Source organism: Leiobunum rupestre, chromosome 8 (assembly GCF_980474605.1).
Source record: "Leiobunum rupestre chromosome 8, qqLeiRupe1.1.hap1, whole genome shotgun sequence".
Classification (NCBI taxonomy): Eukaryota; Metazoa; Arthropoda; class Arachnida; order Opiliones; family Sclerosomatidae; genus Leiobunum; species Leiobunum rupestre.
The window spans coordinates 17623148-17637735 of NC_143391.1; the positions used below are offsets into that span (position 1 = coordinate 17623148).

At 40.6% G+C, this 14588-nt stretch overlaps 1 protein-coding gene across 2 annotated transcripts in view; it reads left to right on the plus strand.

The window, feature by feature from the left end:
- Nucleotides 1-14588, plus strand: part of LOC149932542 (neural cell adhesion molecule 2-like) — a 173795-nt gene that overhangs the window by 99317 nt on the left and 59890 nt on the right. For both annotated transcript variants that reach the window (XM_090156138.1, XM_090156137.1), the window contains exons 2-4: nucleotides 3725-4063; nucleotides 6986-7096; nucleotides 7585-7788. In XM_090156138.1, coding sequence (XP_090012264.1) covers nucleotides 3725-4063; nucleotides 6986-7096; nucleotides 7585-7788 — 654 coding nt within the window. The remainder of the gene's footprint in view (nucleotides 1-3724; nucleotides 4064-6985; nucleotides 7097-7584; nucleotides 7789-14588) is intronic.

Sequence of the window (14588 nt, forward strand, 5' to 3'; positions counted from 1 at the left end):
TTTCTGTTTGCTGTAAACAAACATCTTTTTTTTCCGAGGTTGATGCGAGTCCTTCTTGGGGTAGGTGGTTTGTGTTTTGTCGTTGCTGTAATTTAATTTTTTTTATTCTTTCCTATCCGTCTGCAGCCCTAAATTAAAATTATTTTCTTTATTATCTTTATACAGCGACTCCGTACAATTTTATTCTTTCGTAAATAGGAGGTTTAGTTATCCGACATTCCAAAGATATTATTTTGCCGAGTTTTTGTTTGTTTTCGCTGACTTGGATATATCGTTGTAATAAATAAATAAATAAATAAATAAATAAATGGGAGAAGAGCCTATAGTTCGCTGGTGGATTAAGGGAATAGAAATGTCATTGAGCAATGTATTTCCACTCGCTAAAAATAGACTTTCCGAGAAGAGTTTCTAGATGCTCGGAAACAACAGATGGAAATCGCGGAGTATAAAACTATTTATTTTAAGTCAGGTAAGGAAAAGTCTTGGCGTTTCTTTTACGAGGTCACCTTCATGACCTCATAAATGAGTTGGAGATCCCAGTTCAAACACCACAGAATCGTTTGAATTTCGGAGTGGTTAGCACTTCTGCTTCGCAGCAAGAGGAGCCGGGCTAGATCTCAGCTTGTGAAACTGAGCAAATCGTTCCGCGTTTAGTTCGCAAGGTATCTCCCTACTGGTTAAACATTTGGTGCAGTTAACGGTAATAGTAAATGTAGGGCGCTGTTGGCCCGAAGTAGAGATCAGCGTTTGAATAAGAAATTATTCAATTATTTATTTTTATTCATAACCGACAATTATCCAAAAAAAATATCAGAAAAAAACCCGATTATTTTTGCATGTTAAATCGTTGTTTATTCGTATAAAATGTTCATAAATAAACAGTTAACCAAAATTTTTATGATTAATTGAAATTTTGCCGGTTAATTTATTTGTTCCGCCGATCTCTAGCACGAAGGGCTTTCCACCACCCTCCTACGCATTGTAACCTGGCCACTTGAATTAATGGCATTAAAAGTCACTAGATAACTTGGGCCTAAGGTGGTACCTTGGATATTAGCCTAAGTGTTTATTATTTTTATTATTATTATTAGTGTTGTTAATTTTCTGAAAAAATAAAATGCAGAAAATTTCCGCAAATCGGAAAAATAAAAAATTGAAACATAAATTACTTTTTAAGGGTTTTAAATGTTTTAAATTTTATCGATATAAAATGTCTAATAACAGTAAACATACTACAAAACATTAATAGTGTTACGTTGTTATTCAGTTTAAACTAGTCTAGAGGTTTAGTTTTACTTTTAGATTCGAAAAAATGAGGCGAAAATGCCGCTTCATTTCAATTTGCGAAACAATATATTAGACTAATCATGGAATTAAAACCTTTTTTATTTTTTGCGGAAAAATACGGTAAATCAGATTTTATCTTCTGCTATTTTTTTTTATAGCCAGAATTTATCACAAGCAGCCATTTTAGAAAAACGTTTTTACTCCGAATCGAACTATTCGCCACCACAAAATCGGAGTAAAATGACGTCATAGCCTTACCCTTCTTACCCTACTCCGAAATCCCGGAACAAGCTAAAAGAAACCACCTAGTAGCGTACTTAATACCTATAGTCCCTCATTGTAATACGTAGGATCCAGAATGTATTTATTTACATTTAGGAAGAATGATTATGTTGCGACAATCGCCGGGCACGTTGAACGCCTTTCCCCCGTCTCGCGCGGGGGGGAAGACAAAACGTCACCGGCGTTTGATTACCATCGCGTTAGGTGACGTAAATTTTAAGCAGCCAATGAAATACCGGGACTAGTCGTTTTATTTTAAGCGGAGGAGCGTACTGGGGGGACCAACGGGTGGATTGAGAGAAAGGCTAAAAACCGTCTCGACATAGACATTCTCCCTAGGTATAAATAAATACATTCTTGGTAGGATAAATCAATTTTATTATATAGCGTAACTCTACGACTAGAGTAACAAAACACTTAAGCTTATAGGTTTGCGTTCGCGATTTAATCATTTCCGCAAAAGGGAAAAGGTGGCCAGTCGCTAATAAGTGTTAATCCTCTTCGGTCGTTTCGCTAAATTTGAAAGCGCGAATTCGAGTCCGAACAATTAAACGCCTCTCCAATTGGCTTCAAAGCAAAATTATACTTTCGGCTCGAATTTGAGAGGCTCAAGAAGCGAGGCCGTAGCAAAGTTCGATTTTCCGATACAACAAGAGTTTCGCTTTCATTTCGCAAATCGGGCCCGGGAGAAACCGCGTTCTCGCCTTTATTCAAATTCCGATTTTGAATTATAATTCCGACGAAGCCACTCGAATTAAATACGCGCGGACATTGTTAGCGAAAATTTTCCTAATATAGTTAGAAACGGGGGAAGGAACTCGAGAAGGGGCCGCTTTTCTAAGACCAATTTTGAATAATTCCCTTTCATCTTACGCCCCGTAGACTGGCTTCTCCTAATTCGAAGAGTTTGATATTAATTTTCTCATTTACTCTCGTGTCTCTAGAGTTTTCGAATGTATTTGGCCAATTTAAGATTTGGCGCGCTACTCATCTGGGAAATGGGTCGCGATTTGATCATATTTTCGCCGACCAAGAAAACGCCGTTTGAGTCGGATAACTGTTTCGACAACGTTCAATGGGAATGGCTTTTGGGATTTATATAACGCGTAACCGGGTATTTATCACCTTCAATCTAATATTACTCTTGATTTTTTTTTAATCGTAAATTTGAGGAATCGCGTATTTGGTCGGTTCGAGCGTTTTCATTCGTAGTTTCGAAACGTCCAAAATGCGCCGTATAATCTAAATTTTGAAAACTTATTAAAAGGGTTCGAAGGTTAAAAGCTTGTTTGAACTAAAGGGTAGTAAACGGCTCGTTTCTAAGAGAGAAAACGCTCGCTCTTAGCGTCTCCGCGCTCGTTAATAACTGGCTGGTAATCAGGCCCAGAATTCATCACTTTCGAATTACCGCGGCTTGGCTGCTTTCCGCTTACAGCCGCTATAAATCAGAACCTCTCTAGCGATTTCTCTCTCGTCTCACTCTTTTCAAGCCACTCCTCCTCCTCCTCCTCCTCCTCCTCCTCCTCGAAACAAATCTTGAATTACGCCTTTCATTTAATTCCAGCCTTCTCTCCCGATACCTCCGGCTTAAAGTTTGAAATAATTTCTACGCCAAAACACGAGTTTCCAATATAATGACTTAACTTCGGCTATTTTAGTCCGTCGCCCTTTTTAGAAGCCCTATTCGTTACGGGCCTATTTCGAACGTGAAATGAAAGCGACGCTTCACGCCTAGCCTCCTATTAATGAGCTCAACCGCCAGAAACCCCGCGAATAAATTCGTTGAAAATGTCAAATTCTTGGAATTCCAAAGAGCAATATTCCGGTATCTTTATACGAAGAAAGGACGACCGGGTTTTTCAATGGTTTGAAAATAAATCGAGGAAAACGCGGGATATAAATATATTTTGAGTTTTATCTTTCGTCCCTTTTATTCGGCTGACAGTTGACACCGCCTGGGAACATTTTTACGCGATGACATTCGAACGTCGCTTGTCAACCCGAACAGCCTCCGAAAGACGCGGGGTAAATTTATCCATTTTCACGCTCTTTCTCAGATGAGATCCCCTTAAATGTTTTTCTTTTAACCTCGCGACCTTCGATCCGGAAAGAAACGCTGAAAAAGTTCCGTTTTGTTTTGTGTTTTGACGAGCAGAGATGGCAATCACGATGACGGCTGTGGCTGGAGGCAAGGTTCTGTTGCCGTGCAACATCACTCCGCCCAACCAGGACGACGACGTGGCGTTGATTCTGTGGTACAAAGACGAGTCCAAGTCTCCGCTGTACAGCATCGACGGTCGACGGAGCAGCATCCACCGCGCCCACCGATTCGTGGCTGAGAGCCTGAGGGAGAGGGCCTTCCTGGACACCGCCGTCCATCCGGCCATCCTGCAGATTGAAGACCTGCTCGAGAAGGACGAGGGCATCTACCGCTGCCGGGTCGACTTCAAGAAGGCTCGCACGAGAAACTCCGACATCATTCTTAGTATAATTGGTGAGTATTTGAGTCCAATCTAAACTAGTTATAAAGAAAATTATAATGATCCCCAAATTTTCTCAACTTAATGACGACCACGTACGATGGAATTTTCTCCTCTCTCGAATGAAAACTTATGAAATCTAGATGTAAGAGAATTATAAAGGACACGGTTTAGCTTCTAAAGAACAATTATTCTAAATTGGGAAGTGGCAGGCCGGGTTGCGTGTCTGGTTTTAATTCAAGACGGTATACTTACTTTTAAGTTTATTTGCTAGAAAGAGGGTGGTTGGAAAAGACCTTCGAAGTTATTTGTCGGAGAAATCTCGTAAATATGCTACGGCCTAGATCCCCTTTCGCGCGCACTCTTCCTATTTTCGTCGTTTTTCTCGCCTCCTTCCCCGTTTTCCGCCTTCTGGATTTTAGTATAAAATGTAAGGCCGAAGGAGTACAGCCAAGAACAGTAGGCGAGAAATTACGGTTTCTTAATTTCCGCGTGTCTAGCGTAGCGTATTCGCGATGGTTTCCCACGTAGTCTACAACAAGTTTAGCCCCGCGTGTACGGGTCTGCGCCAGTTCGTTCTCCCCAGTACGAACTCCCGACATCGATCGATGGCGTCCGCGTATAATCTGGCTCAGGCGTCAGTCGATACCGGAGGCTGTAACTCGGAAACGGATTTCAACGTAGACCGTACTCCGTCTCTCCGCCTTGGACGTAATAGTAAGACGAACCTCGACGGCGGAGAAGCGAAGAGAATCAAGGACCCTTTAATTCTTGTACCGGGGAGAAGTCAACGTTGGCCATAGCAGCTTGGACTGACAAACAAGCTCGGGCATTTTGGCGGAGCTCGACTTACCGGTTAATGAGCCGTGTGTAATTAGAAACTGCTTTGTTCCTTAAATTTCGAGATGTGCCTTACTTACTCGGCCAACTGCTTGCCGGAGCTACAGCAGCCTCTGTCTCTCTTTGTGCTCCGTTGGTGACTCTCTCCTTCTGTTTCCGTTTCGAGTGCACGTATAAATTACGAGCTTATTTCCCGACCATTCCGATCAAGTTTAAAGGCCATTGTAATCGCTAGATCTTAAGGCAGCCTTCCGTTTCTTCCTCCGAAACTAATCTGAGCTATTTGTATCGCCTTACTGCAGTGACATCTCGCCGGACAAACTATCGAGATCACTCGAGCCTTTGCTTCTTGATAGACCCCCGCTACTATATCTTAAGACATTAAAGCTCTATTAATCCCAAATTTGCCCTTGATAAATTTCATTGATTCGCTTTTCGAGGGCTCAAGACTGAAGAATCAAGGACTCGGCTTCTCTATACGGTTTATTTTTATCCTATAATCGTTACTTTCGAAGCACCGATAAAGCTTTCAATTCAATTTGGTATTTAAAATGGTTTTCGGCAAATGCGCGTGCTCACTCGACCTAAATCCTCAATGATGTCATTCGCGCTATCAAATGCAAATTGTATTGACCGATTTAAAAATTACAATTTTGCGCGTGACAGTACCTTTATATTATGACGTATAACGGGCTTATTTACCCGCTTTTATACTCTAACATGGTGGCGTACTTTCACCCGCAAAATGAATTTTAAGATCCAGCAATTGCTTTAAACTAGGAGCAACAAACACAGCACCCGTCCAAAGTCGTGCATTTGCTTGCATACTGTTTTCATTGGTTAGACGCTTTAGCGCCTGCTACAAAACTGCGTAAGCGTGTTTAAAGGCTCCTTGTGTTTGTTGCTCCTAGATTTAAGTAATTTAAAGGGGCTGGTTTTTAGCTTAGGATTTAGGTTTGCCTGGACTAAGTTTTTGGTTTGTCTTGACTAGGATTTTGGTTTGAGTTTAAAAACTTCTTCGATTTAATTGTCTTGACTAGGTTTTTTCGTTTGCGTTGATTAAGATTTTTGGTTTGTATTGACTAGATTTTTGGTTTGAGTTTAGTAACTTCGTTGGTTTGTCTTGACTAGGTTTTTTGGTTTCCATTGAAAATGTTTTGGGTTTCCCTTGACTAGGTTTTTGGTTTGTCTTGATTTGGTTTCGGGTTCCCTGGACTAGGTTTTTGGTTTCCCAGGACTAGGTTTTTGGTTTCCCTTGACTAGATTTTTGGTTTTTCTTGATTTGGTTTTGGGTTTCCTTGACTAGGTTTTTAGTTTCCCTGGACTAGGTTTTTGGTTTCCCTTGACTAGGTTTTTAGTTTGTCTTGATTTGGTTTTTTGTTCCCTTGACTAGGTTTTTAGTTTCCCTAGACTAGGTTTTTGGTTTCCCTTGACTAGGTTTTTGGTTTGTCTTGATTTAGTTTTTGGTTTGTCTTGATTTGGTTTTGGGTTCCCTGGACTAGGTTTTTGGTTTGTCTTGATTTGGTTTTGGGTTCCCTGGACTAGGTTTTTGGTTTCCCTTGACTAGGTTTTTGGTTTGTCTTGATTTGGTTTTGGGTTCCCTTGACTAGGTTTTTAGTTTCCCTTGACTAGGTTTTTAGTTTCCCACGACTAGGTTTTTAGTCTGTCTTGACTAGGTTTTTAGTTTCCCTTGACTTGTTTTTTGGTTTCCCTTGACTAGGATTTTGGTTTCACCTCGACTATGCTTAGGTTTGGCGTAACTCGTTAGATTAGGGTGACGAATTTGACCAGTTCTGTTTTACTAGCATCTGATCTTGTTGTAGCAATTTCATAATTAACTTATCTTTGTTTATTCCTAAAATCGGTCAGTTTGTACCATTCATCCACTTCATAATTGAGCTTTGTGTAGAATTTAAAATGCCAGATTTTAAACTGGATTCCCAATTTATCCCGAAAAAACAATTCGAAAAGTTTCCAAGAACTTATTTTTGCGCATTTCGATCGTAAGGACAAGCTTAAAGCGAATTGCGAGATTTTTTTTAATGGATGAGAGAAATTTTAATTACAAGCATTGAATTTGTTTTTCTTCTTTCCAGTTCCTCCGAAGAAGCCGATTATCATGGATCAAAATGGCGAGATACTTCAGAGTTTAATTGGACCATTTAACGAGGGGGAGCGATTGTTTTTGAACTGCGAAGCGGAAGGAGGTGCGTTGTCTTTATTAATTTTGGGGCGGCCTCTTTCCCTATTTAATCAAAGAATTTATTCGCTCGTTAAGCGCGAGTTTCGACCTCCCTCCTTTCGATAGTCCGGATCCGTTTCGCCTTTTCCAACTTTTAAAGCACTCCCCTCCCCTCCGAGACTTGAATTTCGTATCTTTCGAAATATCTTGGCCACTCGAAAACTTATCCCTTATGTTCCGAATTTCGCTCTTGCATAGTTCCACACCGTTGTATATTGTTCCAAGTAGGAGTCGTGGGGGGTGGGAGAATCGTAACTCTAAGGAATTGGGAGCGATGACCCCCGCATTAAACAAAGCCTTGAAATTTAACGTCCGTTAATACGCTATGCTATATATATAGCTATCTTGATAGTGGCTCTCATTTCGCAAATATCTTCTACAATCATCACGTCAATGGGGGAGGGGGGGATGACTTTAATAATAAGGTATCTATTATCCGTATCGCCGTGACAGGTAAACCGGCTCCTAGCGTTACCTGGTGGAGAGAATCGGTACTTTTGGACGATACGTTCGAGACGACGTCGCTCGCAGTGGTCAAGAACGTCCTGGTCATTCACGAGCTGAATCGACACGACCTGATGGCCGTTTTGACTTGCCAGGCTGCCAATAACAATATTTCCGTGCCTTCTTCTTCAGCGGTCACCGTCGACATGAACTGTAAGTTGACATTCCCGTTTATTTTCTCCATCTAGTTTTATACCTCTATTTTGATTTACCATCGTGCCTAGCGTACAAAAATGTCGGGGTCGTAATTGTGATTTTTCGGGTTGTATTTGATTCCGTTGTGGCGGAAACGGAATCGGGTGAGGGAAAGCCCAATTTGCGGGCGACTCCACCCAAAAAAGGCCACCGGAAAAAAGCTCCCTTCGTAAGCTACTTAGTTTTCAACTGAGCAAATTTCCCCCACTTACGCGAATAATGGATTCGTAATTATCATATATTCGTATATCCAGTCGGAGTTTTCTCCCCGCTTGACAAGAATGGGAATTAGCTAAGCTCCAAAATGAGCACTCCACCATCGATTACCTATGTTCTTCACCACCCCGCTAGGTGTTACGATGATAATTTGCATTTTTTTTGTTCAGAGATGTCGAGAAACAGTTTGTCTTCCTCCAACGTAGTTTTATTTTTAATTATTTGTTTGTTTGTTTATTTATTTTGTGCAAATCAACATACATTTAAATATTTTAAAATTTTTAATACACAATATGCATTTTTTAGTAGCAATACAGGGTGTTTCAAACGTTATGCAAATTTGAAGGAGTTGTCGGGGGTGAGATGAGAAGTATGTACGCCTTTTTCCCCCATTTCCCTACGATGAGTTAAAAGAGCGCCAGAGAGCTTCAAATTGTGGCCTACTAGCCCCTGGAAGTAGGCTGCAACAAAACTAAGCAGCAGGGAAATGCGAACATTAAGGTTGGGGTTCGTGTGATAGGTAAAAAAGAACTTTGTAAACCAATTGAGGTTAAAAAGTAAACTGAAATAGTATTTAAAGTCCCTGCTACTTTGGTTTTGCGCTTGTTGCAGCCTACTTCTAAGGGCTAGTAGGCCACACTTTGAAGCTCTCTGGCGCTCTTTTCCCTCATCGTAGGAAAATGGGAACACCCAAAAGGTGCATACTTTACAAACCACCCCCTACAACTGCTTCAAATTTTTGCGTAACCTTTTGAAACACCCTGAAGATACAAAAATAATTAATAAGATCATAAGTCTAGAATATTTTCCATAAGTTTGTCACTTCAGTGAATATTTTACTGAGAGCTAGTAACGGAGTGACGTCATCACCAGAAAAAATCTCCCCCTAGCGAGGCGCTGACAAAGGCTACGTGTGACGCGTTAGCAAGCGGACGCAAAACGGCGAAAAAGTCCGTAATGCAGTATGTCTTGTGAATAGCTCTCAGTAAAACCTTTGTACGTGAAAAATAGGAAGTGTCACACTTATGTAACAATATTATACACTTATGATAAGGTTAATATAAACACATATTAGATATAACTTAAATGTTAATTTCACTGGCCTTAATATATTTTATCAATTTAATTTTAAATGAGTTATAAATATCTTAGGTTCCAAATATAATAGACTCCTACGAACTAAGGTATAATTCGCGATGGGGATTCGGATATTTTCATTAGTAATAAATCGTGTGTAATATTTGGAAAGATAAGGTTTACTTTTTAATCGGTCTCTCTTTACCCCCAAAAATAAACGCCCACCAAAATTTTACCAAAGATTAAACTTTCAAAAAGATGCCGCGCTAAATGTGAGTAATTTCTCGAACCGAGGATAAATTTTGCGTCTTATCCACGCGACGGTCGGAAATATGTTTTGGGCCTGTCGTTTTGATAAGACGCGTTTATGCTCGTATCGTATCAAAAACGCTTTCGATACATCGCTGTGATGGCTAGATATAACTTTCCAGTAACGTCGTCTCGAGAGTGGAAGAATACTAAACGCGATGAATGTCGGACGCGGAAGAGGAGAATCCGAAATATCCTAAGAGAGAAAGAGAGACGCGGGGGGATGGAGGCTTCGATCATCCAAACGCGTCTTACAAAATAAGGGGGGGGTTGGAATCGAGCTGATAAGATCCCGCTTCCGCGCGGCAAGGATGACCTTTTCTCTTTCCGCGTCCGCGAGTCTGAGGGGACCAACTTCGGACCTCTCGGAAGAGAACGGCGCGGACCGTCTTGTCCGCGAGATAAGTTTCTTCGGAGATCGCGCGCGCGCTTCGGCCGCTAAAGGACATTGATTTCCACTAGATCCAACCCCGAAAGCGATACTTTAAGCCCGTTCGCTCTTTCGTATACTTAAGCTGTCGTCCGATGGACTTCTCCTTACGGCTCCTATCGCTCGATCGTCGATTGGACGCGAGAATGGGAAGCGACTCCGACGACTCACCCCGGAGGTTCCTATCGCTTAACCGAGGGGTTACGAATGTTAGTCGAATCAAAGGAGAAGGTCCCCTCGCCTTCCGGAACGCTTTTAAGCGGACGGTAGCTCCCAGTATATCCACGTAGCCTCGTCGCGAATCTTTTTAAGTTCTCCCCTTTCGGGGCTCCGTTGAAAGGCTTCTCATCCCCCGCTACTTATATGTTGGAAAAATCGGAGATCCCGAGTCTCTAAAGGATTAAAGACGAGGAAGATCCGTTTCCGGAGCTTTGGCGTCTTCTTTTCCAGCCGCTCTTCTTCCTGGCGATTCTTTCTTTTGAGATTGCAGATGCCTCTAGATCTGCTTGACTTCCATTTTATTCTGCAGGGTTTTGGGTCGCGTTTTCCTTAATTTCACTCGAATCGGTCATTTGAGAAACCCCGCACTTTTTTAGAGCCTCCTTCCCCCGAGAATGAAGTAAAACGTTCTTTTGTATCATGGTTAACGTTATTTGCTTCGTTAGATTTGTATTGAATTCGCGTTATCTCACCGCGTTCTAAACGGTTGTATACACGCCGCAATCGGTGCTGAGAATGGGGTTTTAAATTGGTTGAAACGCGGCTTCATTTATTTATCGGTGGTTTTTCTAGCCCCTGGAAGTAGGCTGCAGGTTCCAGGGGCTAGGTTGAATTAGTTGTAGGTGGTGAGTTGAGAAGTATGCCAGAGAGCTTCGAAGTGTGGCCTACTAGCCCTTGGAAGTAGGCTGCAACAAGCGCAAAACCAAGCAGCAGGGACTTTAAAAACTGTTTAAGTTTTCTTTTTTACGCTGGTTACCTCGATTTGTTTACCCTATCACACGAACCCAAACCTTAATGTTCGCATTTCCCTGCTGCTTGGTTTTGCGCTTGTTGCAACCTACTTCCAGGGGCTAGTAGGCCACACTTTGAAGCTCTCTGGCTCTCTTTTCGCTCATCGTAGGAAAATGGGAAAAAAACAGGCATACTTCTCAATTCACCCCCTACAACTCCTTCAAATTTTTGCATAATTACGCTTTTTTTTCGGAATAGACTATATTGTGGAAACCATAGATATATAAAATAGCAAGAACGTATATATGTATAAGAACGTTGAACGATCAAATTGGCTCCTGGTGCCATGATGCAATCGGTTACAAAATAACTCCGCCCAAAAAACCGCGTGCAGTGCGCGCTAAAGGTTAAAACCGTTTCTAGTTTAAGCGCGCGCGCCCAAGCGATGCCTTTTGTTCAACGTTCTTATACATATATACGTTTTTGGAAATAGTATAGATCCACAATTCTCCGAGGGACTGATACGGAAATGACAGCTAGCAGACAACGCGTATTTTCTGGATGCGCTACGTTATAGCGCCATCTTCCCACCAAAAGCAAAAGAAATGACACGTGACTTCAACTCCACGTTACTCTAGGGCTATCAACATTATTAAGCCTAATTTATCGCATTCTTTTTTCCAAATACTAATTTTGGTCACCGATAGATGGCACTATTACGTAGCGCATCCAGAAAATATGGTTCTTCTGCTAGCTCTCTCTTCCGTGTTCTTCCCACGGGCCCGTGTACAGCGTAATGTATCTATGCTATTTCATATATCTATGGTGGAAACTGGCCGTCGCCTAGACAAGTATCACGTTACTCGCCATTTTAATCGTGTTCACACTATATACGCTATATTATGTAATAGTTCTGTATTTTCATTTTATAAATTTTGTTTTCGCCGGTTTTGTTTATGACAAGTGTTTCTATAAAATGCGGGAGGTTTTTTCCACTTCACAAGGTATAGCTATTTAAGATAGAGCATGGACCAAGAATCTAAGGCGACTGACTTTTCAGGCCTTAAAAAGAACGCGTTAATACTGGGATTAGGAAAATCACGGGTAATTTTAGTTCGATGTGGACAAACTTGGCGTCACTGTAGTCGATTTCCGGCGTAGAGAAGCTGGAGCGTTCACGTTCAATAGTTGATTTTATAAAATAAAAAGTGGTCTTGGCCAACTTGTTAAAATGTTGCTCTTACGTCACAAGACCCAGCTTTATTTGTGTATTCTTCGCACGAGCGATTTGCACGCGCTCTAGAAAAAGCTATATTCCTCGCGACTGTAGCGCGCGCTCGTAGGCTTGTCAAAGTAAGAGACTGTGACGTAAGAGCAACATTTCAACAAGAAGGCCACGTTAGTTTATAAAAAGAACTATTTTGACAAAATGGTGCCCTTATTATCGGTTAAATGATTAGGCTTAGTAAGTTTTAAATTGGTTTTTTGAAAGTTTAAGTAATGGTAATTAAGTAAAAATAACCAGTAAGCCGCATATGGCTGAGGTTTTTTTTTAATCAAATTCACCGGAAACCATTTCATTTCTAAACTTTCAAAATATAATGAACTAAGCCTAACTTTCTCGCACGTACTGCCGCCTAAGCCCCGACTAAGCCTCTCGTAGTGATAGTTGAACACAATTTTTGAGGCGCTTCAAAGCGGCGCTGGCGTACCTCAGTAAGCCTTCCGATTTAGGCCACGCCTACCTTGTCAAAATATCGGGAACAGTGAGTCCCCGTAGATTCTTGGTTCATGGATAGAGAGAGTACGCACTGCAGTCGATAAAGATTTTGGAATTGGAACCGCGCGAGCCAATAAAGTTCTTAAAAGCGCAAGCTCATGACGCGGATAAAAACATTTTATGCTTTTAATTTTTTTGTTTTATGTAAACACCTATTCCCCTTTTGTCCATTTATTTTGTGTTTTAATGTATTAACCATTTTAGTGCGGTTATTAAAACCTTTTAAAATCCTTCAATTAATTATTCTTAATTTTGTAACAGCCTCGAAGCCATACTCTTCTGAAGTTTTGCTTATTAAAATTAACGATTCGAATACCTTTGTTTTACTTTATTCATAATTCAATGACCCCACTTACAATTTAAAGCGAGTGACGGTGCTGTTCAAAACTATGCTCGCCGCACGGCCACGATTCAAATAAATTTAATTATTTAAATCATCAAAATAACAATTTTAAAAAATGATAAAATCAAAATTTTAATGTCTATTTAAACATTTTTGTGGTCATTGGTCTCTCTGTATCAATCATTTTTATAAATAACATAGTTAGTTGTTCCAATTAATTCTACCTCGCGTTGTTAAGGTGGACGATACTAAATTGTTATAATGTACAGGGTGTTTCAGGAAACATTAGTTTTATTAGTTTCGCACACGATTTTCTGTTTCATACTTTGTAGAGTAAAATTTTCATACCACCCCTAAAATCGGTTTTCCTAATTTGGGTTCATGTGTTCGTGCGGTATCCTACGTTTTAGGCGTTTTAGGCTTAGCGCAATGTAGCTGTGTTCAAATAATAAATAACTGATTCCCCCGAAACTGCTTATTTGATACCAAAGCTATAAAGTTTATTTTTTAAATAATTATAATTATTTTTTTAAACAAATAATTATTATTTAAATAATCGGTACTTAATTTTAAGCAACGACGTCTTCTCCCATAAATTGGCGTAGCGAAAGTAGCCACCGAAGTACAGTACACACGTTTTATAACGTATGTCTCTACCTTTTATATAAATGATGTTTTTTTAAATATTATTACCATAAACGTATGTTAGTATTTAGATCCTAAAAACATCGTTACACCTAGGAGCAACAAACACAGCACCCTACACAAGGAGAACACAACCCGTCAAAATCGTGCATTTTCTTGTGTACATTTTTCATTGGTTAGAAGCTTTAGAGACGTTCAGCGTAAAGGCTCGTCCATTGAAATTTGTACACAACACTGCGTTCTCCTTGTGTTTGTTGCTCCTAGGTTAGACGCTTTAGCAGCTTTAGTCCCATTCGACCGAAGGCGGTTTTTGAGGTGTCCCATTCGACCGAATTCCGCCGAAACGTGCGGTTTTTGTGTCCCATTCGACCGAACGCTGCTATATAAATTGGCTTTTGCTATGTTTTCAATTTAGTTACTGAAGTCGTTTGCAATGGAGCGGATAGCTAATAAAGGAGGGTATTTATACATCAATAATAAGCCATTTTAATATCTTTGTACTATGCATTTATTTGAAAATAAAATGGAATGAGCATTAATTATATTTTTATCTTCACCTAGTCAAGAAAAGTAACTGAACCAAAACTGAAATAGTAAACTTAACCAACTCTAACCTAACCTAACCTAACCTAACCTAAACATGGATCTTCGATAGTACATACCTTATAAATAAAATACCAAATCACCCCGCCAATTGGGCTACATTTTAAAATTCTTTCGGTCGAATGGGATTTCGGTCGAATGGGAATAAACGCTTTAGCATGCACCTGCTGCCGTCGGAAGGGGAAAATTCGGAAAATGTCTTCCCCCTTTCCGTGAAACGCTCAGCTTAAAGGCTCGTCCAATGAAAGTTGTACACAACACGGCTTTAGCGTGTTTAAAGGCTAGCTGCGTTCTTCTTGTGTTTGTTGCTCCTAGGTTAGACGCTTTAGCGCCTGCTTCCGTCGGAAGGGGAAAATTCGGAAATTGTCTTCCCCCTTTCCATGAAACGCTCAGCTTAAAGGTTC